Source organism: Myotis nattereri (genome assembly GCF_964212035.1).
Source record: "Myotis nattereri genome assembly, chromosome: 19".
NCBI lineage: Eukaryota > Metazoa > Chordata > Mammalia > Chiroptera > Vespertilionidae > Myotis > Myotis nattereri.
In genome coordinates, this window is record NC_138095.1 from 6,471,378 (window position 1) to 6,495,930 (window position 24,553).

The following is a 24,553-nucleotide window of genomic DNA, read 5'->3' on the forward strand; positions in this document are numbered from 1 at the left end:
TCCCAGCACGTTCCTCTGTCGCTAGACTTTCTCCATTCCTCGGGGGGTGATGACATGCTAGTTCAAGTTCCTTTCCCTCCCAGGGTCTCTCCCCTCCTGCCCTTCCCCTCCTCACCTGCCATCTCCAGTCATTCTCTTGGGCCCCTGGTCACCCGGGCGGAAAGGACACGGCCATTTGGGGTCACAAGCATCACCAATCTGCCCCTTCCCCTCTTAGCCACGCAGTTACTTTAAAAACTCCATCGTAAACTGTCTTCCTCAATGAGGATTGGACTTTCCCAGGGAGAGGGTTGCCGTCGGGCTTTCGGGCAGCACTAGTCACTTGCCCTCTGCCCAGAACATGCTGGACCCTGTGCCAAAGACGAGCAGAAACTACCTCCCCCCTCAGAGTCGCAGCCAGAGAAGCTCCGAGCAAGTCAGCTGCCTGGAGTATGGATTCAGCTCAGACTGTACGTTTTCATCTCAGTCTGTCGCCAGTTCAATATTTTCCAAACTGTCTGTAGTATAAACACGTGTGTCTGGTTTCATTTCAGTCTGATTCAGAGGTGTTTTTTTCCTTGCTTTTTTCTCATTTTACAAAAGTAACACGTGTTTATGAGAGAAAAATTAGAAAAGAGAGATAAGCAGCAAGAAAAAATAAAACGTGAAAAGCTCCTAATCCCACTACCAGGAAATAGTTCTGCTAACACCCTCAGAGTCAATCCTCTGTGGGTTTTTAATGCATATAAATTAGGTGGAATGTATATACTTTTTAAAGACAGAATATTCAGTCTACTGTTGAGCTTTTTCTTTTTAAATGTGGTTGTGGTCAGAGAACCAGAATTGATATGTTTCGGTGCCCAGCCCTGGGGGCAGGGCCAGTGGTCTGCTTGGCGTTTTGATGCCACGTGGCGCCTCAAGCAGGGAAGCATCTGGAAGCTTCCTCGCCACCATCATCTGGTTGGTCTCATGGCCAGTTCCGTGCACTAAGCCAATCGGTGAGATGGGCCTTGTCATAAGCACTGCCCTTCCAGCTCAGTGGACAGTGGGGGGAAGGAAGGTGGCGGGAGTCATTCATTCCTGCACTCCTCCATTCACTCATCCCGGGAACATTTCCCGAGCACCCCCGTGCGTGGCCAGCTGTGTGCTGCCCGCTGGACTGGCAGACTCTCTCAGATGACCGATCCTCTTCAGCCTGCCCTGGTTCTCTGGGGGACAGCTGGACATTCCCACACAGAAGCAGCAAACGGACAGTGAGACCCGCGTGGACCATGGGCTGGCCCCAAATTTGGAGGGTGGAAGGAAAAGCCTAGAATTGGAGGGAGGGGTCCTCAGCGAAGCTCCATGGACAAACGGGTTTGTGGAGGTCCGGCCATCAGTTTCTCCTGGGCTAAATCATCTCTTCCCAAGGGATCTTATGAAATCCTGGAAAGATGTGAGGATTTGAGATCTGGACTCAAATCCTGACCCTGTTGCCTGCTTCCAGCGCCCCCGGGTAGGTCACCTAAGCTTCCTGCCCCTGAATTTCCTCCTGTGCACACGGTGTCCCTCGAGGAAGGCTGGCGGAGTGCCTGTGGAGAGAGCCCCGTGGATGCAGGAGGAGTCTCCGTTCAGTCCTGTGTTTACCACCTCCCTCACCCTCATTTGCTAAACTTCCTTTTAAAAACAAAAAGTGGTGGCCTCAAGCTCAGGTCCTGGGGCAGGCCACAATGCCCAGCTGGATTTACTTTTGCTTTCTAATGTGTTCATTTTCATTGTGTTTATTTTTACATTTCTTTGGGGCTGGAGATCCTTGCTTTCACCCTGGTCATGCTAGAAGGTAATGGCAGAAAGTATTATAAAAGCCCACTTACTTTCCAAAGGCAATGCATCTAAGGCAGTGGTTCTCAACCTGTGGGTCGCGACCCCTTTGGCGGTTGAACGACCCTTTCACAGGGGTCGCCTAAGACCATCGTGCATATTAGGTATTTACATGACGATTCATAACAGTAGCAACATGACAGTTAGGAAGTAGCAGCGGAAATAATGTTATGGTTGGGTCACAACATGAGGAGCTGTATTTAAAGGGCCAGACGGTTGAGAACCACTGATAAGGGAACCTAGTCGGAGGTGACAGATAATACGAGTTGGCTGGTCTGACAAAAATCTCACCGTGGTTCTGGAATGATTGGTTGCAATGCGAGGGATCTCGAAGGAGATGCATCATCTGACCCTTAGGAGATGCGAGGGAATGTGCTGCAGAGTTGGGGAGCAGCCTGCCCCGGGGTGAGTTTGGACCAGGTCAGGAAGAGCAAGTGTTGGATGGTGGCCGGACCATGCAGTGCGACAAGAGGCAGAGGACCAGCCAGGCTGCTGTGGACGTGGCCTGGAAGCCCGCACCTCCCCAGCTGGCTGCTTGTGCCCTTGGGACACTCCCTCCTTTGTGAAGCCCAGACCGGGAGGGCAGGATGTCACCAGATGCGTGGGTCACAGCAGCAGGAGCGCCCCCTAATGGGAAGAACCCCCACCCCAGTCCTTAAAGTGCCCAGAGAGAAGAACCCGGTAACACTGAGTCTAAGCCTCCTTTCCCCTCCCCCTTCTCAGGGCTTTGCTGCAACATCAAAGGCCGGAGGGGGTGGGAGGGAAAGAACCTCAGCAAAATCTCAGCCTGCTCTCCAGGCAGCCAGGCTCCCGCTTTGCACATTTCTTGGCCTGGCAGGCCACTGGCGTCTTTCTCCACCTGGGACAGGAGCCTCCAGCCAGCGCCTTGCTTAATGGAACTCCATAACTCTTCATTCCCGGGCGCACGTGGAGTTAAGCAGGTGGCAAACAGCTGGCATTTCTCACTTGCTTTCTGGCACTTTCCATTTGTCTAGGAAGCTCACCTGGCACTTTTGATGAGGAGGCCCCAGAGGCCCAACAAGGTTTAATATCTTCGGAGTTGGATTCATGAACGACCTGGACGCTTGGGCCTGCGGCTGGAATTTGATGGAGCGTGCAACCTGTTGCTGGGAATGGGATTTATTTGCTCAAGGGAGGGGGAAGGAGCGGAGGGCCATTAAATGGGGGTTTTGAGTTTTTAAAGGTGCTTAGAAGACAGCGGCGGAGGAGGGCCCCTGCTGACAGAGCCAGTGTTTTTAACACCACATCTGCCTGAAACCAGCTGCCTCGGAGCAGCCAGGGCCTTTGCCGTGTAAGGCCACACCGGCACCGGTTCTGAGGATCGGGATGTGGGCGCGTTCCCGTGGTTACAAACGTGGGTCCTGTGGGCATCCTCACGTGAGTCCCCAAGGCCGCGTGGGCACAGAGGTGGCAGCGCTGGGCTGATAACCGGTCTGTCTCCAGAGGTGGCTGCCCCACGCACACTCCCCACCATCCACCCCAGCCTGGGTTCTGGGCCTGGTGGTGAGGAGTTGGGGGGAGGGACAGGAAGTGGCCACTGCGAGCTGCCAGATTTCTTTCCCAGCCACTGTTTGGGCAGAATGAGTCAGCTGGACGGAGGCCCTTGAGATAAATCCACGTTGTTTTATGTCATTGTTTCTGGCAGCCTCTGTAAGGCTGCTTTACAACGAATGTCTCACACTTGCTGTGTCATCTTGGCCAAAAGGCTCCCTGTGTCACCCGGGATGCGGGGTGGAAAGCCGACCTTATATGAGCTGCTTGGAGCCAGGACTGGGAGAGATGGTGGCCTGTGGACGAGACAAGAAATTGTCAATCTTGGCTCCTCTTCTTGGAAAAATGATGTTGTTGAGGAGAGAGATACTGAGAGGGAGTGTGTGTGTGTGTGTGTGTATGCATGCCTAGGGCTACTGCTCCAGAAGTTAGAGGGCTACTAAATATCTCCTCGAGCCACTAGAACACCTTCTCCTGACCCCCAGACTGACACGGTGTGGAGGCCAGCAGCCTCATTAATCTCCATTTGTAGCTACATCAGTTTCCACTCTCCGAGGGCCTATGATATGCCCGAGCCTCAGAGACAGTGAAGACGCAGTGATGGGGGTCGCGAGCATGAGCTCTGGAGACGGCTGCTTGGGCTCAAACACCAGCTCTTCTCACTGCTCTGAGCCTAGGTTTCTTTATCTGTAAAACGAGCCCATCCCAGACTTCATTCAGTCCACGATGTCATCCGTTAGATGACACAGCATTTACTTCATGTGCTACAAAGAAACACAGTGTCCGTGAAACTGACCTGTCAGTGAATGCTGTCTCATTTCAGAGAAGATGGAATCAATTAAGTACAGTGTGAACACTCACCTAGTGGGGCTCTTTTGTCACTATCACCCCCATTTTGCAGATGAGGAAACTGAGGTCAAAGTTACTTCCCAATATCACCCAGCAAGTAGTAAACAGTAGAAGTGTGATGTGGGCTCACTTGGCTGTGTGTCTCTTTAATGGCCTGAAAATCACGTCCAGTAACTGGGTACCCACACCATGGAGGACGAGATGAGGAAGATCAGGAGCAGGCTGGTCATGGCTGCGTGTCTGTGAGCCAGTCCTCCATTGCTCTGAGTCTCCACATAACACTGAGAGCTGGGCTAAGCCTCATGCATGTGCTCAGTAAGCCTCCCTCCTCTCCTCCCCTCCCTTCCCCACTGCCCACCTGCAAGCAGCTTTAGGGCACCCCGTTAGCCACAGAAATCCCAAGCACAGAGCACTTGCCCTGGACACTTAGACTGACTTGGCTGGACAACCCAGGCCTCAGCACACAGGACACCTGCCTCAGGCCTCGTCCTGCTGAGAGCGCAGCCTTTGCCCTGCACCTGCTCCCCAACTCAGCCCCCGAAAGACACCTGGGTGGGCACAGCCAGCCTCGGGAGCTCCTAGCTCCTCTGCAGACACTGCCCTGGGGACAGGGAGGACGTTAGAAATGGACACCTAGGGTGTCAGTCTTGGCTTCGATTTCCTTTTAAGTTCCCATGCCATGTAGTAATTGTTCATCCTTTTCTTGCTGGTTTTTTTAAGTAAACTTTTTTTTGGGAAGGATAACACCTGTCAGAGTGTCTGGATCCTAAGAGCACAGCCTGATGGATTGTCACTAAATGCATCTCCATAGAACAGGCACCCAGACCCAGGCCAGGACATCACGCCTGCCCTTCACGGCCCCCGTAGCCCCATGGGTCACCTCTATGCTGACTCGCACGTGGATCAGCTTTGCCCGTCTTTTTCACGTTGTATAAATTCAGTGTGAGTGTGAGTCTTCTGTGTCTGGCTTCTTTTGCTTAACATTTTAATGAACTTCATTCACTTCTTTTGCAGTTAGCAATGGTTTGTTTATTATGCAGTACAGTATGAATATAGTTCTTTTAGTTATATAGATAAACGACAATTTATCCATTTTTCAGTTGATAAACATTTGTGTTAGTTCCAGCTTGGAGCTATTAGGATAGGTTGCTATTAACATTCTGGAACATTCTAGTACATTCTAGTACGTGTGTGGGTGAATACGAGTATGCATGCCTGCTGGGTACCTGCTTCGTTAGGGGAGAAATTGCTGGTCGTGGGTTATTTGTATATTTCACATAGCAGATGCCCCAAGCTGTGGGCGTACCATGTATATCCCGCCAGTCAGCGTTAGCTTATCCCGTGGCTCCCGACGCCATGGGGTAGTAGAGGAGCCGACGTTAGCAGTTGCTGCTGGAGAGGAGGTGTGCGCGGGAAGAAGACGGGTTGGACGTTTGAAGCCTGCGACCTGTCTTGGTTTTCCTGAGCAGGGGAGTCGGAGAGTCGGGAGCCTGTTGCAGTTGTTTGCTGTGCCATCTGCCACGAGATGGTATTTTCTTGGCTCTGCCCTGTAATGAGTGTAGGTGTCTGTTCAGGACGGAGTATCCAAGGGAGGGAATCCACCCACAGTCCCACCTTGGGAATATTTAAATGTCAATGTGGTTAATTGGCTGCGCAACCCACCCCACCTCCAGCTCTCCCCGCCCCCCCCACCCCCACCCCACCACAGCCTCAGCAAACACACTGCCTGCCTCACCCGCCTCACCGGCCATGGGGGACAGCCTTGAGTCAGCGACCCAGGCAGGTGAATCAGACTCCCTGTGAGTCAGCTACCCTGGGAATCTCACCTTAAGCAGGTGAGGAGGTGAATCTTAGAGATCATGGGCTAGCATTTTGGGTGAGTGAATGGATGGATAGAGAGATAATAGATTGTGTGTGTGTGTGTGTGTGTGTGTGTGTGTGTGTGTGAACTTATGTAGGCTTGCACAAGTGTGTGTTGACCATCTGCTACCTCTCTTAGTGTCCAGCATTACCTGAGTACTTACCATGTGTTAGGCATGGACAGATGCCTACATGTCTACACACCTGATTTCATGTGATTCTCTTACGAACCCTAGAAAGCAGGAACTATTGACTGCATTTTACTAACAGTGAACCAGAGGCTCAGAAGGTTAACTCCCCTGCCTAGGGTCACACAGCCAGTAGCTGACAAGCCAGGATTGTAACCCATGGCATCTAGCTCTAGGCCTCCGCTCTCCTAACCACTCTTTACACTTCCCACCCAGTGCCAAGCATGGTATGGAGCTCCACTTCTCATTCTCACTATGCAAGGTAGGAATCATGAGTTCCCTTTAACAGATGAGGAAGCGGAGGGCCAGAGAGGTTAAGTAACGCACACCAAGACACACAGTCAGCAAGGAAGAGAGCTGGGATTCAGACTGAAACCATCTAATACCAGAGCTCTGACCTCACCCACACTATCTCAGCCAAGTCTAGCACACGGCAAGGGCTCCGTGAATACTAAGGAAATGAATAGAATGCCTATGGCATTTTAGCAATGAAGTCATAGACCAAAGAAAAATGCAAGCTCTTATGTTGACGTAGATGGAAAATGAACTTTCCTAATGTCATTCCGGCTTCTTTCAGCCAACATTGGACCCTGTGAGCAAGACATGGTGCTAGGGGCTAGGGATGCTCCGGTGAATCTGGAACTCCATTCATTCATTCATTCATTCATCCCCTCCCTCACTCACTCACTTGTTCATTCAGTGACTGTTTACTGAGGGCCTGGTCTGTGAGTGCCTGGTCGGGCTCACTTTGCAGGGGAAGGACAGATGTGCATGCCAGCAACTAAATGAGAAGGTGTGACTGTCACTGCATAATGTCCCTTTCCATCTTGTCATTCATCTTAAACCACTGGTCCTGGAAATGAACTCAATGAGGCTGAAAATAGTTTGAAAAACCCTCTATCTAGACAGGCATCTGGTTTGGGGGAAGTATTATTGGTGTTTACACACTTCTGTCTGAAGACTCTAATGCATCATTTGCTGATGGTAATTAGTATGCATCAGCGGCCACTTTGCTGGTCTTTTATCACTGTCCCCACAAACCATGACTCCGGGCGAGCAGGAGCAGCTGGGATGAGTGGCCGGCAGAGTGCTGTCTGAGTGGGGTCTGAGGACCCGTCCATCGTTGGGGTGTGCCCAGCTTTCCCTCCTGACACCCTGGGAGAGAGGGAACTCGGCTAGATTCCGCAGGTGTCCTTGGAGGCTGGGGTGGGGGTGGGTGCTGGTGAAGATCCTGGAGAGCCCAGAAGAACTTGCTCCCAGACCCGCCTCCCAGAACCAGCCCGAGTTCCCGCCCCAGGCTTACTATCCCAGGAGGTTACCAGGGGCATGTCCACAAGTCCACCCTACTATGTGTCACTTCTCATAACTGTGTGGGTCACCCCTTCTTAAAAATACGTTTTTATTGATTTCACAGAGGAAAGGAGAGGGAGAGAGAGAAGAAACATCCTTGATGAGAGAGAATCATCAATCAGCTGCCTCCTGCAATTCTCTACTGGGGATCGAGCCCGCAACCCGGGCATGTGCCCTGACCGGGAATTGAACCGTGACCTCTTGGTTCATAGGTTGATGTTCAACCACTGAGCCACACCGGCCAGGAAAAGTCACCCTCATCTCAACAGCTACCAACCATTTCTCTCGTCCTTTCCAGCCTCTGTAAAGGACGGACCCTCTATTCGGTGGTGCGGGACGCCAAGATCGTCTTGGATGTCAATAAAACCAGGCAGATTGCCCAAGAAATTGTGAAGGTACCATAGGGTCTGGGCCCCCACCCTCCCTGAAACTCAGAAAGACCGTGCCCCCTCTTGGGACTCATAGTGTGGCTTCAGACCAATAGTCTGGGCTTAAAAGAAATCAGACTTGACTTGACAAATGTTATGCCAAGTGTATGTAAGAATTTTGCCCCAAGATACCACCATTAGGGATGGTGTTTGGTTCCTATCTAGTGCCTCGTCATCATGATAATTGGACATGTACAGGGACCAGGAGGGGAACATTCTCCTTGTTAGAATCCTTTACTCCTCAAGTCCTTGAATTCCCAGGTGTGTTAGCCATCTCTCTCTAGCTGCTGGGGAAACATCCAATTATTGGATGTTGTTTGGAATTAAAACAAGCAGGAACATCCTGTGTTTTCTGGCAGATGCCTCATTAGTCAGTTGTATCCGGTCTTTTATTTCCATTGGAAGTGTCAGGACTAAGGGGTGAGAAGCAATAAAAATGTAACTTCTCATAAAGGCAGACAAAACTCTAGACACCCACCCTTGAGCTGCACTTTCAACAGGTTCTTCTCCATGTTTTTGATGATCAAATCCTGTTATGTCTCTGGAGGAATGCAGTGTGTTCAGTAGGGGCAGGGGCGGGTTAAGTAGACTAAGGAGCAGGTCTCCTGCGGGGAGTTATTTGTCAAAGAGGAATGGGGCGGTGTGTGTGTGTGGGGGGGGGACAGCTAATGAAATTCCTTTCTTGGGGGCCCTCATCTCAGATTTGTTCCCACCCTCTTTCTTTTGGAGAGATCTTCCTTTGTTTCTAATTCAGGAAGCAGAAGAGCTAGACGGAGACAGTCGTGCAGTGGTCTGAGGGTGGTGGCAGATCTGTGTCTTGGGGGCCCTGCCTGTTCCCACCTGCCAGGCCTTCTCCCACCCGCCTGTATGCCTTTAATGTGGGCCCTGGTTCTACTGCTATCGTGTTGTCCCTTGGGCAGAGCAGGGAGCGTGAACCAAGAACCCAGGCCGCAGTGGCAGCGGGCACTCAGGTTTCCTCTCACAACCCTGTCGCCTTGTTCCTGGCAGGGCATGGGCTACCTCCACGCCAAGGGAATCCTGCACAAGGACCTCAAGTCCAAGAACGTCTTCTACGACAATGGCAAAGTGGTGATCACAGACTTTGGGCTCTTCAGCATTTCCGGGGTGCTGCAGGCTGGCAGGTGAGAAGTGGTGGGAGGGCTCAGAGGGGTTCTCGACGGGGACGGGGAGTCATCCCAAATGGCTTTAGTGACCTAGACGTGGTGTAGCCTGAGGTCACCTAGCTGAGCAGCCAGGCCGCCCTGTGATGGTGCAGGGCTGACTCCCAGGTGGATACCGAGCATCTCCAAATCCTGCAAAGCCCTGGCCTTGAGTTTCACTGGAGGACTCTTCCTCATCCCAAGTACTCACCCGGAAGTGGGAATCACCCAAGAGCCTCCCTCCAAGCTTCCTTATGAATCCATTCATTTTAGTGGAGCAGGACTCAGTTAAGAGCGAGGGATTTAAAGTCAGACACGCCTGGGCCCAGCGTGGCTTGGCCACTTACTTACTAACTGTGACTTCAGTCAAGTCATGGACGTTTTCTGAACTTCAGTTTCCCGTCTGCAAGGAAAATGATGGATGGGGTTGTGCTTGCCTCCGGGTCCTTGTGCGGATAAAATCAGATACCACATCCAGTCCAGCGCAGTGCCTGGGGCACAGGACACTGCAAATAGTAGCTGCTGCTGAGTTGTAATTAGTATTAATTTGCATAGATCTCCTCAATATCACACAGGAGAATCATTAACCACCAGTTAAGTAATTAACTCTCAGGCGCCTCTCACCCCTAGAGCGAGGTGACCGTGTGAAAAACAGCTTGATCCCAAGTAAACAACCCATAATTCAGAAGGGCCGCCTGTGTGGCTTTTAATTTGGAAAGTGTGCCCGCGCGCGCGCGCGCGCGCGCGCGCGCACACACACACACACACACCCACACACACACACACACACACGCTCCAGACCCAGCGTGTTTTCTCTAACGGAGCCCCACGTATAACGAGCGGCTTCCTCCTCAGAGAGGCAGCCTCGCAGTTTCTCTCCTTCCTCTTCAGCTTCTTCCCTTTGAGAATTACTGGTGTCTGCGCTGCACCCAGGCCTCTCCCAAGTGAATTTGGTTCACGCTCCATAATACCTTGAGTCTAAGTCCCACCATCCAAAGTCGGGTGAGACGTGATCTGGCTCTTTCTGTGTGATGCGGAAACGAACAGAAGCTTAAATTTCATTTTTAGATTTTACTCCACCCCCCCCCCCAAATTCTCGCAGTCTTCAAAACCATCTACATAGAGCATCTCAGATAAGAAAATAGGCAGAAAATGATCAAATACATCAGCCAGGAGCGAGGTGGAGAGAGGCCTCAAGTCAGAACCCAGAAGCCAGGCAGGCTGGCTCCTGCGGGCTCCTTCCTTCCCTCTGCCTCCCGACAGTACTTACTTCGAGGTTTGCTGCAGGGGGACCAGCACACTCCCCCTGTTGCCATCGCCACTGCCCCTCTTTCTTGGATGGCATTCTTACTTTGGGTTCTACTCTCAACCTCATTTCTGAGTCCTCAAGATAAAAAAACGTATCCATAGGTAATACCCAAGCGCACTGATTGTGTGGCCCTGGCAGCTGACACAGCCCTGTACCAGGCATCGTCTCCCGTTCGTCCCTGCACCGGCCATGTGGAAGTATGTGCCCATTTTGTAGGTGGGAAAATAGAGACTCGGGTCTGCTCAAGGTCACAAAGCTAGTAAGCAACAGATGGGTCCTTAAATCCCTGCCAGTGTCTCGATTCCACAAGCAAGAACTCACTGGCCTGCCACCTCAAGCGCTTGCTTATGGATTCGAGTCCTGTATTTGCTAGCGGGCAGTGTGTTCTATCCCGTCCGCTGTGTAGGGCACAGGAGCAAGTCATGTGTCACTGATGGGGAAAGACTGAAATTTGGACCATTTCCTTATTTTACGTAGAAATTTGAACAGTGATTCTCAGCTACGCTCTCCCCGCCCTTCCCCGGGACATTTGTGATGTCTGCAGACATTTTTAGTTGTCACAACGGGAGAGGAGGTGCTACTGGTGTCGAGTGGGTACAGGCCAGAATGCTGCTCACCATCCTCCAGTGCGCAGAGCAGCCCCACCCAAAGGACTATCCAGCCCAAACCAGAACTCAGACTCCTGCAGCCTCTCGCCAGGCTTCTCCCGCCCCCAAGCAAGGTCTGCAAGACGACCTCAGGGGGGATATGAACAAACATTTTCCATATTAATTTTAATGTGTACCTAAGAAGTGCTAGTTTCTACTTAAGGTCACGTTAAAAGGTAATCTATTAAAATATACAGGAGTGAAAAAAATCCGTTTGTTGTAAATAATATTCTAGCGTAGCACTGTCCAAGGTGGTAGCCACTAGCCACAGGTGGCTATTTTAACTTTAATTCAAATAAGTAAAAAGCTCACTTCTTCAGTTGCATCGGCTGGATGTCAGTTGCTCAGTAGCCAGGATGGCTAGTGGCTGCCCTATTGGAAGCAAAGGGTGAGAATAGCTGATCTCGAAGGTGTTGAGCTAGGGCAGGACTCCCCGCTGTGGGATGTGAAGGAATGAGTTCAGGAGGCAATGCCTCATGCCTTGGGGAGCTCAGAAGCCTGCCCTGGAGGAAGCCTCCAGCCCAGCCAGTCTGGGGGGTTTCCAGCAGGCGCCCCCGAGGCCCCACTGCTGGGGGCTCTGGTGCCTCCCAGCCTCACTCCTTTTTGTTTGTGTTTGTTTGTTTGTTAATCCTTATCTGAGGGCATTTTTCCCCATTGATTTTCAGAGAGAGAGGAAGGTAAGGATGGAAAGGGGGGGGGGAGAGAAAGAGAGAGAGAAAGACAGAGAGAGAGAGAAAGAGAGAGAGAGAGAGAGAGAGAGAGAGAGAGAGAGAGAGAAGCATCAGTGTGAGAGAGACACATTGATTGCTTGCCTCCCACACATGCCCATCCGGGAATGGGGATCACCAGGGATCAAACCTGCAACTGAGATATGTGCCCTTGACTGGGAATCAAACCCATGGCCCTTCGGTGTGCAGCCAACGCTCTAACCACTGAGCAGCATCAGCCAGGGCACAGCCTCACTCCTGATGGTTGGAGGTACCCATCCCCTTCTCCCACACCTGCCCACTCTCCCTGTACCAGCTGGCCCTTTCCTAGGAGAGAGGGGAAACTCGCAGGAGGTCGGATGTCAGTCTCAGATGGAGAGTTCTGCACTTGCTACAGGTGTACAGTGAAGAAGGGAGCCAGCTTCCCGTCTCCTCCAAGGATGGATCCCGAGGAATGCTCATAGGTGCTGCCCAAAGACGTCCACGCAGCATTGTTTATGGTGCAGGAAGTGGAGCCACCCCAGCCTCCCCCCCGCCCCATGTTGGATGTAAACATTTAGTGGATACACAGGATGGCGTCACGTGTGCCACTCACCCTGGTGTTTCCAGGTTTCTAGAACACAGGCCCTGCCTGGGACCTTGGTCTCACTTTCCCTCCTGCCTGCAATTCTCCTGTGCAGAGGGCTGGATCCTTTGGGTCGTGCCCATCTTAGCTCACATTTTACCTAACTCCAGCTTCCTCTTATCTTTGACACTTTCCCTTTTTAACCTTTTGTGCAATGCTTACCACCATCTGTGTCTTCCCTGTTTATTTAATTCACTTGTCATCGCCTCTCCCTACCAGAGTTCGGGCTCCAGGAGGGCGGGCCCCATTGGTCCTGCTCTCCGCTGGGCTCCTGGTGCGAGACAGAGCCTGGTGTCATAGTGCATGCTCCATAAATACAGCTGATCCTCCTCAGTCACAGACTCCGTATTTGCAACTCACCTACTCGGATGTATTGGTAACCCCAAATCCGCATTCACGGCCCATGCACAGTCATTCAGGAGCATGGCAGGGTAGGGAAGGATTGGAGTCACATGACAGGCCTGTTCCCCACTGAGGCTGAACAAAGGGCCACTCTTCCCTGTTGCTCCAGCGGCCATGGGCAGATGACCAGAGGGTGGAGCAGGGGGTGCCTGCCATGCAGCGCAAGAAGCCCCAGCCCTGGGGCCAGCTTGCACTGGGCAGTGGGGCAGCCCCGGACAAGCATCAACACTCGGAGCCTCAACTTCCCTTGTGCAAAATAAAGAAAGCAGAATGGACCGGGATGGGTGGTTTGGGGGATTTGAGATGATGTATGTGAGAGGTGTGTGTGCACGCGCATGCGGGTATCCGTCCGTACTTCCCAGGAGCACCAATTTCGTATTCGCCAGCACATGTTTGTGGAGATTACAGAGCATGACTCCACAAGGATGAGAATCGGCTGTATTCATGGAATGCAGCGGGGAGGGGCGCCTCAGAGGCGAAGGGACCCGGGATGGTTTGGGTGTTGCCTGTCTCTCTAGACCAGCCTTCCCTGTACCACTCCCACCGGGTCTTAGCCTCAAGTACAAGGTCAGGCAGTGCCCCAACAGGGAGACGCAAGAAAGCCAGCAGAGATGGCACAGGGGCTGGGGTCAGCGCTGGGGGCCTGACCTCCCGGGCTGCGACACAGGACTCTGTGCTTTGCTTTCCAGGCGGGAGGACAAGCTGCGCATCCAGAACGGCTGGCTGTGCCACCTGGCGCCCGAGATCATCCGCCAGCTGTCCCCCGACACGGAGGAGGACAAGCTGCCCTTCTCCAAGCACTCGGACGTCTTCGCCCTCGGGTAGGCGCCCGCCCGGCCTTCGAGAGCCTCGGCCCCGGCAGAGGCCCGCGTCCCCGGTTTCCTTCGGTGCTTTTGGGAGGGACGGGGCGCCTGTCTGTGGGGGCAAAGTGGCTGGGTTTCTGAGTGAGGTTGGGGGATCTGACTGGGGTGCAGGAAAAAGGGGGGCCCCAGCACATCTTCGTGCCTGGTTTCTAACTGGTTATGGAGCATGGCAGGCTACCTGGCTCATTCACAACAGTATGTCCAGTTTCAGCACAGCCACAGTACTGTGTGCAGAGTGGAAAAGAGAAGGACAGGATTGAGGCTGGTGGCCAGTCCAGGCGGAGATGCTGGTGCTGTCCGCTGAGTCCGTGCCAGCGGGTGTGGACACGGAATGGAGACGCATTCAGAAAGGGGAGCGACAGGGTTTGATGTGGGTGGCGCCCAGATTTCTACCTTAAGCACCTGGGCAGAGGGAGTTACCACCTCACCAAGGTAGAGAGAGCCTGGAGGTGGGGCAGGAAGGCAAAGAGGGCCGAGTCGTACCCAGTGAGTTTGAGCTGCCAGGGAGCTGGCCCCGGAGCCAACCAGAAGGCGCAGAATCTGCATCTCGAGCTGGGAAAGACGAGTTGAGGATTGTCGGAAGGAAAGGGTGACCGCCGTCCTGGGAGAGAACCCGATGTCTGTTGTTTTTGTTTTGTTTTTAACTGATTTCAGAGAGGAAGGGAGAGGGAGAGAGGAATAGACACATCAATGATGAGAGAGAACCATCGATGGGCTGCCTTCTGCACGCCCGACACTGGGGATAGAGCCTGCAAGCTGGGCATGTGCCCTGAACGGGAATCGACCCGTGACATCCTGGTTCATAGGTCGACGCTCAAGCACTGAGGCTCACGGACCGGCTGAGTCTTTGGAAGTGGAGAGGGGGGTGAGGATCCAGGACACTCAGCCCCGAGATGCTGGCCGAGCGCTCTGAGAAGGTGCAGCTGGGAAGGCTTTGTGCTCCCCTCCCTCCAGCGGCCCCACCAACCTCACCTGAGCCGTCGGGTGGCGGCAGGGCTGGGGAAGCTGCTAGGAAAGCCGCAGGCCTGCAGATGCGTGTAGATACACTGAGCACCACGGAGAGACGTTAGGCCATCTTCCCCGGGAAAGTGCCCACCGCGCCCCTCTGTGAAACCTGGGAGCGGGTCTTGGCACGTTAGGATGCTCAACGACCGTCACTTGGACCCCTTAGTGGCTGTCATTTTCCCTGATTTGTTTATGCCCCAATCTTTATCTAGTTAGAAACTGTTATCTGAAACCAAATTGCAGTAATTAAGTTGGTATATTTTCATATAAATTTAGCAAAAGAAAGAAGAATGTAATTAACAAAATGTACTGAAGTAAGTAATTACTTTTCCACTGGTGTTTTCATCTTCGGCAACTGTTATTTTCCTTTAAGTGAGTTCTCTTGCAAGTTGGGTGCAAAAGAGTTTTAAGGAGGCCTTCTTCATTCCTGACACTTGCATTCTGGTTTCCTGCCCATTAGACGCCCGTAGGTGCTTGGGAGCGCCATGCTCACGCATGACTTAGGGCAAGGGGACTTTCAGAAGCGTGGTGAGCACTGCGTTAGGGCTCTTACGAACAGGTGTCATGCCCATTCCCAACTGACAGGTGTGGAAACTGCTCCGAGGGCTCAGTGACTCTCCCGATGGCAGGCAGGATCTGGGAGTCAAACGGGGGACAGCCTCGCTCCAGATTTGGTGCTTTGAACCACGGAGTCATTTCACCACTCAGAGCCCTAATTAAAGATCATAAAACCCACTGAGGTGTTGAAGGAGTAAGTGAGCAAACACCCATAGGGCACCCAGCCCAGCACCCCGCTCCCGCTCCCGACAGCCTCCCTTTCTCCTTTCACATGAGCAGCCCCTGAGCCTGCAGTCTGTCTGTGCCCCTCACCAGCCCTCATCCATCAACGACAGGGGTTGTCCTCCCAGAGAATTCTCTGCCCCGATTGCATGATGGGTCATAGGGTTGCCAGTCTAGCACAATGGCCAGTGATGCAATTCTGTAGTCCAATGAGCTGGATACAACCACCTATTTGCTATGTGACTTCAAGTAAGATACCATAACCTTTCTGGGCCGCGGTTTTCTCATCTGTAAAATGGGCATAATGAGGGTGCCTCCTGCTTAAAATGGAGCTTTCATTATTATTCAGATATGATGAGGCCAATAGATTAGCTGTGGCCGGCAAACCGCAGCTCACAAGCCACATGCGGCTCTTTGGCCCCTTGAGTGTGGCTCTTCCACAAAATACCACGTTTGGGCGTGCACGTACAGTGCGATTAAAACTTTGTGGCCCATGCATAGAAGTCGGTATTTTGTAGAAGAGCCGGTATTTTATGGAAGAGCCACACTCAAGGGGCCAAAGAGCCGCATGTGGCTCGCGAGCCGTGGTTTGCTGAGCCGCAGTTTGCAGACCACTGGATTAGGGCAATGACTGCCATTGAAAGGATACTTTGTTACAGTTCCCAGAAGGACAGGGCATATGTACTGAGAAGTAAACACTCAATCAGTGTTATTGTTTATTGTTAGGATAAAACCACAGAGCACCTTAACTTGAGAACTTCCTGAGCATCTTAAGCAGCGGTTCTCAACCTGTGGGTCGCGACCCCTTTGGGGGTCAAACGACCCTTTCACAGAGGTTGCCTAAGACCATCGGAAAACACATATATAATTACATATTGTTTTTGTGATTAATCACTATGCTTTAATTATGTTCAATGTGTAACAATGAAAATACGTTCTGCATGTCAGATATTTACATGACGATTCATAACAGTAGCAAAATTACAGTTATGAAGTAGCACCGAAAGTAATTTTATGGTTGGGGGTCACCACAACATGAACTGTATTAAAGGGTCGCGGCATGAGGAAGGTTGAGAACCACTGCTCTAAAGCAACATCCCAGCACCTGAGCGGCAGCACCCCGCCCCGCCCCAGAAGGATGAGGTCGGCAGGGAGAAGCGATGCTAAGGGGAAGTGGGACCCTAGAAATAGCCCGACTGACACAGTCCTCTGATTCAAAAGGATAACGGGGTGCTGGTGTTCTTTAAGGCAGATTTACACAAATTAGCCTAGATCGGAGGAAAGATCCGCTCCGAGGATGGTTTCAGAGAGTCCCTGAGTTGCGGAGCCTTGTTCTCAGTGAGTTTTTCCGTGCTGCCTGTCACTACTCAAGCCAATTAAGCAGAGACAGGGTTGAATCATATGTGAGCGTTTATTCCAGTATTGCCGGCAGTATGGGAGAGCAGCAGGTTAGCCACAAAAATCTGCTCTGCAGCCCACCATAAGCCAGCTGCTTATATAGGCGTAAGTACACAAAGGAAAGTAGGCAAAAGGGCAGTTGACAGATATGCAAAAGGCTAGGGGTCTTCAAAGGGCTTAGTGACATGCAAGAGCTGGGGTTACATGGGGAAATAGCCGAATGGAGTGCCAGAATTAACAGGTAAGCAGGCTGGAGGTCTGCAAAGGCCTGCAGGTATGCAAAAAGGGCTGGGGAATCTTCAAAGGGCTGGCAATTCTGGTTTCTGTAACGAATCTTTGTTAATCTTTTCATGATAATAGGCAGCTCCAAATGGGGAGAAAGGGCTGCGTCTCCAAGTCAGCTCCTGCCAGGGTGGAATGTGCCTTCTTTAATCAGAATAAAACAATCACAGAGCCTGATTAATAGTTCTTACAGTACTAGCTGGTTTCCCATCATTCTATTTCTGCCCCTTTCAAGCTGAGACCTATCCACACGGAATAGCGCCAACACCCACATCCCAGGACCACCCACATGGTCCTCACTGCCCCCCACACCTCCCAGCATCATTTATCCTGCCAGCCCGGGCCCTGTTCATTCCCACGTGCTGCTCACCGGAGCAGACTTTCTTCAGTCATTACACTGTCACTGTCTATGAAATACGTGATGACAAAATCAGTCCTTCTAGATCAGGGGTGGGCAAACTTTTTGACTCGAGGGCCACAATGGGTTCTTAAACTGGACCGGAGGGCCAGAACAAAAGCATGGATGGAGTGTTTGTGTGAACTAATATAAATTCAAAGTAAACATCATTACATAAAAGGGTATGGTCTTTTTTTTTTTTAGTTTTATTCATTTCAAACGGGCCGGATCCAGCCCGCGGGCCGTAGTTTGCCCACGGCTGTTCTAGAATCAACCTGGCATCGAATTTCCCTCCACTCAGCATCCCAGATAAACAGCCTCCGGTCTCTAACATTGCAGGTTAGGGCATCCAGGCTCAGGGAAGTGACGTGACCTGCCCAGCATCATGCAGCCAGTGCGGAGTAAAACCAGAACTTGAACGCAAGGCAGTCTGACCCTCAGACCGTTTCTTTTCTTTCAATTATTCTACAGGATGATTCACACTTAGAAAAACACAAGTACAAAAGGAAAAATTCCTATCCTATATTATCCTATCACAGAGATAGCCACTGTTAACACTTTACAGTGTTTCTCTTTATTCTCTTGTCGATATATATATAATGCTTTTTAAAGAAAGAGTAACATTATATCTTAGACATAGGTGTTTTTTTTTTCATTTAAAGTGATATCTTGAGCATTTTTGTCCTGTTAGCAAAGTTTTTATGAAATGTGTTAATAATGTAGGATTCTATGTCATTTGATGGGTTTACCATGATACATGCAGCCTGTTCCCTCTACTGAACACTTGCATCATTCCTGCTTTCTTCAATGTTACGCATCATGTTGCAGAGAACATCCTTGTAAATGACTCTTGTATCCTTAATTATTGCCCTACAGTGGCTCTCTAGAACAGGGGTCCTCAAACTACGGCCCACGGGCCACATGCAAATACAAATATTGTATTTGTTCCCGTTTTGTTTTTTTACTTCAAAATAAGGTATGTGCAGTGTGCATAGGAATTTGTTCATAGTTTTTTTTTAAACTATAGTCCGGCCCTCCAGTGGTCTGAGGGACAGTGAACTGTCCCCCTGTTTAAAAAGTTTGAGGACCCCTGCTCTAGAATTACAGGCCAGAGGTCACAGCCACACTCTATTACGGGTTCTAGGTTTTGATTCATGTTAATCAAGGCACCAGAGGCGGTATCCTGGGATAAGCATGACTCTAAGACACCAAGAAAGCCTTCAGCACAGCCAGGGAGAGAAACAGCCACCCTGTGAGGCAGAAAGTAGGAGACAGAGTGACCAGCCAGCAGGCTGGCGGGTGGGTGGGTGTTAGTGGGGGGATACGAGTAACATGTCACATCAACACCCCTTTAACAACATCTGCCAACAGAACAATCTGGTATGAACTTCACGCCAGGGAGTGGCCTTTCAAGACCCAGCCAGCAGAGGCAATCATTTGGCAAATGGGCACAGGCATGAAACCCAACCTCAGCCAGATCGGCGTGGGAAAGGAGATCTCGGTGAGTCGGATGGTGCCAGGTCCTGGGGACAAGGGGAGCAGCAGACACCATTCCGGCTTTCTTTTTCTTGTGTGTGAAGGTTGCAAGTGCTTTCCCAAAGGGTAACCAAAAAGCATGCCCACAGCCTTGTCCTGTAATAATTTGGAGCTTAGAAGGCAAAACTCTCTGAACCGTGCCTGCAATACAGGTTCCTACCATCAGTAGGAACTTGGCCAGGTTTTCCTAGCAGTGGACTGCTGAGTTAAGTAGAACCAGGGAATCCTTCTTTTTCTGTTGATTTAAAAAAGACATTCATTAAAATATCACTGGTAATCTAATTTTAATTGCATCTACATTAAAAAATTTAAGGCATTGTCCAACTCAGGACAAGATATAAAGAAACAGAGAAGCCTGAGTATCTATATATATAAAAGGCTAATATGCTAAGTGTCCAACTGTCCAACCAGTTGCTATGATGCACACTGACCACCAGCGTGCTGCCTGTGACCAACACAGGAGCTGCCAAGCTGCAGTGACTTGGCAGCGGCAGTTCTCGGGTGACACACCTCAAAACCAGAGAGGAGGGAACCCGATTCCCCGTGGGGCCTCGTGATTCCACCTTCGGCCGTGGGTTATGTTGTTGCTGGGGCACTGTTGCCCCAAATCTGGTTTGCTGCACACTTGCATTTGCATTTCACACCCTGTATGACAGCAGCTTTGCAGAGCGCCCTCTCGCACTCTGGGACCCCTTGGGGGATGTCAGATCCTTGGGGGATGTCAGGCCAGGCCGAGGGACCCCACTCACTCTGCAGACGCCAGGGAGGGACAGAGGGAGGTTGGCTCCAGGGCGTGCCCGGCCCATCTTGCCCAGTCCCGCCCCACCGGCCACCTTCTAATTAATTTCCTTTCAGTGTTCATGAATCCGTGTACTGGGTCACTAGTATATTAGTAGTCGTCCTCTAAAACATAGCATGAAGAAGTCCCCTCTTTTTTTTTTTTTAATCTTCACCCGAGAATATTTTTTCTATTGATTTAAAGAGAGTGGGGGGGGGGGGCGGGGAGAGAGAAAGAGAGAGAGAGAGTGAGAGAGAGAGACTGATGTGAGAGAGCCACATCAATTTGTTGCCGCCTACATGCCCCCGACCAGGGCCGGGAGCCTGCAATCGAGGTATGTGCCCTCAACTAAAATCGAACCCGGGACCCTTCAGTCCGCAGGCCAACACTCTATTCACTGAGCCAGACCAGCTAGGGCGAATTCCCTTCTTTTGATCAGAGACAGATGAGTCAGGGAGGGGGTCATTATCTGGAATGCTTTTAAGGACTGCCTGCCTCTTAAGTTTCCTTTCTCAGGTGAGAATATTACTGTAAGTAATTTTCCCCTCAATGACTTTGAAGGGCACTATAGTATTGGGATGTGGATTCCTTTTCTCCCTCCCCATTAAGAAAAATGTTCACAAACTCATTGAGAAGTATTTTATTGATCTTAGTGTATTCCAGGCCTTCTAGAATAGGGCTAACCTAGCCTGCCATATGGCCTAGAAAGTAGGTGAGTAGAAGGATAGGTGGATGGGTGGATGGATGAATGGGTTGGTGGATGGATGGATGGGTGGGTGGGTGGGTGGATGGATGGATGATGGATGGGTGATTGGATGGATGGATGGATGGATGGATAGATGATGGGTGGATGGATGGGTGGATGGATGGATGGATGGATGATGAATAGATCATGGATGGGTGGATGGATGGATGGATGGATGGATGGATGGATGGATAGATGATGGATGGGTGTATGAATGGATGGATGGATGGATGGATGGAAAGATGATGGATGGGTATATGAATGATAGATGGATAGATGGATGAGTAGCTGGATGCATGGATGGATCTTTGGATGGATGGATGGATGGATTATAAATTCATGAATTTAGATGGGTACATGTATGATGGATGGATGGATGGATGTGTGGATAGATGGATGATGGGTGGATGATGATTGAAGAATATGGAAGTGGGATAAATGGATATACAAATGGACAGATCCAGTGAGGTTCCAAAGAGTAATATAGACATCATTTTTGTTAAAACATCACATATTGGTTTCTTTTAGGACATCCTTCTCTTCTGCTGGGCCTTTGAACAGGAGGAGAGACCCACCTTCACCAAGCTCATGGACATGCTGGAGAAACTGCCAAAACGAAACCGCCGCCTATCTCACCCCGGGCATTTCTGGAAGTCGGCAGAGTAGGTGTTCTCCCTCAGCCCTCTCCCCGCTGCCCGTGTCCTCTGGCCTTGGTCACCTGTTGCTCCCTTCCCCAACTCCTTTGCCAGCCTTTTCCTTCCCATACACCACCTCCCTCCCCCAGCCACCATTCGTCCCTACCAGGTTTCTGTTCAGGGAAGTCTGCTCTGGGATTTGGGCCCTAGCACTGCCGTGTGGCTACCATGCCACCTCATTGCCTAGTTCTCCCCGATGAAGGCTGATGCCCAGTGGGTGGAGCATCCCGTGGCAAGGTGGTACCCTGAACCCACCAAGCCCCACGTGTCAGGTATTCCACGGACCCCTCCACAAGGCCTAGCTTTCAGGAAATCTTCCCTCAAACCAGCAGCCTGTCCCCATCAAGGCAACTCTGAGCTCCCAGCATTCTCTGTTGCACAAAGACAGGTAGGGAAGGTTCTCCCTCCTCCCTGCCACAAGTATCTCTGCCTTCCTCAGTAGGAGGTGCCAGGCCGCTCCCCTCCCCCTTATTCCTGGCTGGAGCCCAGTGGCTCTGAGACAATACGTGTGTCTCTCTCTGGGGACCTCCCTCAGTGGAGTGGTCAGTGCTAGAGTCCTTCCCGAGGCAGCCGGGGCAGCAGAGGTTTGTAATCTGCAAAGGGGACCCACCAAGAGGTCTTAGCTGCAGCTGGCGTGTTCCAAGGGCGTCGCGGCTAACTCAAAACTCACCTCTTGGGTCTCAGTTCGCCCCTTTGGTGGTCACACCCGAGGAGCTGTGGTTTCTAGAATCTCGTATGTCTCAGCACATGGTGGGTTGGAGGAAGGCAAGCCCGTGTTCCAGAGACGTGCACCTCACATTTAATGTGCGTTCAGATCACCTAGGGCAGTGGTTGGCAAACTGCGGCTCAGCAAACCGCGGCTCGCGAGCCACACGCGGCTCGTAGGCCCCTTCAGTGTGGCTCTTCCACAAAATACCAACTTCTGTGCATGGGCCACGAAGTTTCAATCTCACTGTACGTGCGTGCCCACACGTGGTATTTTGTGGAAGAGCCACACTGAAGGGGCCAAAGAGCCGCATGTGGCTTATAAGCCGCAGTTTGCCGACCACGGAGGTCCTAGGGAATTCTTATTCTGCAGGTCTGGGTGGGGCCCAAGATCTTGTATTTCCAACAAGCTCTGAGGTGATGCTACCCTCTGAGTAGTGGGGCCTGGACCTCTGCTGTCCAATACCAGCCACTCGCCGTGTGTGGCCACTGAGCCCTTGGAGAGGGGAGTGGAATGGAGATGGACTCTAGGTGTGACGTAGGAGAAAGAAGAGACTGCAGGATAATTCGTTACATTACATGGACAGTATTGGCTACATGTTGAAATTACAGTGTTTTGGAGCTACTTAAATTAAGTAAAATATATCATTAAGATTAATTTTACATTTTAATTTTAAAAATATGATTAGAAAATTTACAATGACATAGATGACTTCATTTTAAACAGCTTGTGGAGATATAGTTCACATAGCATATAATTCTCCCATTTCAAACGTACAGCTCAGTGGGTTGGTGTGTAAGTATTTGTCGGTGTTCCTGCTTCCATTTCTTTTGGGTTGCACTGTTTGTCCATCGCATGGCACTTGTCTGCATCATCATCATCACAACCACCAGCACAGTACCTGTCGTCTGGGTGTCACTTACTAAACATGTGTGGCCGGTGCTATGTCAGGGTTCTGTCTGCATTGCCTCATTGCATCCTAAGAGCCCCTCCCCCCAGGAGGTAGGTGCTGCTACTGTCACTGTTTACTTATGAGAAAACCAAACACACAGAGGTTAAGTGCCTTCCCAACGATCGCACAGCTAGTAAGGAACAGAGCAAGTACTAGAACCCAGGCTGGTTTAGACCCTAAATCCATGATGTTGACCCCTCCACTCTGCCAGCTTCTAGGCAAAGATTACCTGTGCACCTTCTGGGTCTCTTTCCAGAACCATCCTGGGAGATTGGGTACGTACTTCTGCCCCTGGTGGCCTAGATTCTGTCTCAGCAGTGGTCAGCAAAGCCTCTCCTCATTGCAGGAGTCTTCCCGGAGCTCCAGCCCTTACCAACCATTCTCGGCAGCTCCACATGCATGCAGGCTGGTACTCCAGCCCACAGGGCCTCCCCCGAGCCCACACGCTGGGCGGCCATCCTTACTTAGTCCAGAGGCTATGCGCTCCAGTGGGAAGAGTTCTGGGTTAAAATCCTGATCCTGCTGCTTCCTCGCTGTGCACCCTTGGGCAAATCACTTAACCTCTCTGAACTTCAGTTTTCTCATCTGTTAAAAGGGTATGATGTACCTATCTTGCAGGCTAGTCTCAGATTTAGATGAGATCAAGTATTGTGGCACTTGGCAGAGTCTGGCACATAGTAGGACCTCAATAAGGAGAAGTCCCTTCCACCTTTTCTTGCAGAGGATGGGAACAGCTCATCTCAAACCACCTGGCCTTAGAGAGGGTGCTAGGTCACAAAAGACAGCATCATCAAATCCGTGTGACATTTTGCCACTCTCTCCCTTCTCTAGGCTGTGACCTTTGGACAAAGGGATGGAGCTCAGCGGCCTCAGCTCCCGAGCCACCTCTCCTCCCCTGCTCTGTCCTCTGCCAGCCTAGGAGGCCAGAGGCTCGCCGTCAGAGGGGACCACCCGGCCGGCCTGGGAGCACTGCACAACCCAGCTCGGTGGCTTCCCTGTACCCCAGACCTGTGTCCTTTCGCTCGGGAAGAGTTGGGGACCCCTGAGCTGGGACTCAACAGGACCAGCCAGGGAGACACGGAATTGACGCACAAGGTGCGGGGCAGGTTAGGGAGGAGGGATGCAAACTGAGTGTGGAGTCCCCGGGCCGTGGAGACCAGGGCAGGAGGCCCAGGGAGCAGGCTCGCGGGACCCATGTGCGTGGACATGTGTGTACATGTGTGCGCGATGCCATCTGTGCTCGATTGCCCTTGACGAGCCAGAGCCAGGCGGCTCCGCATCCCAGTGTGTCCTGGGCTGTCCTGGGCTCTGCGCAGTGGGCCCCGGCTGAGCCCTCAGGGAACACGGGCAGGCGTGCAGGGCTGAGCCAGCTTAGCGGGGGCTAAGGGCCGACCTGGGCAGAGGGTCAAGCTGTTTCTTTGTCAACATCTGGTCTCAGAGGCCCCAACCCAAGCCTGTCTGGTTTGTGGCACCTCCCCACACAGCTCCCAAGTGCAGCCAGACAGTCTCGCATGCCGCCTGGGTTCTGGGTCTCGCTGGG

The 24,553-nt window shown here is 51.6% G+C and overlaps 1 protein-coding gene across 1 annotated transcript in view; it reads left to right on the plus strand.

The window, feature by feature from the left end:
- Nucleotides 1-21,326, plus strand: part of KSR2 (kinase suppressor of ras 2) — a gene marked incomplete at its 3' end in the record, with an annotated part of 271,370 nt that extends 250,044 nt beyond the window's left edge. Inside the window, exons 15-19 of the mRNA XM_081113682.1 lie at nucleotides 7,897-7,993; nucleotides 9,035-9,168; nucleotides 13,566-13,697; nucleotides 18,973-19,102; nucleotides 21,189-21,326. Of these exons, the coding sequence (XP_080969808.1) occupies nucleotides 7,897-7,993; nucleotides 9,035-9,168; nucleotides 13,566-13,697; nucleotides 18,973-19,102; nucleotides 21,189-21,326 (631 nt within the window). The remainder of the gene's footprint in view (nucleotides 1-7,896; nucleotides 7,994-9,034; nucleotides 9,169-13,565; nucleotides 13,698-18,972; nucleotides 19,103-21,188) is intronic.
- Between the last annotated feature and the right edge of the window lie 3,227 nt (nucleotides 21,327-24,553).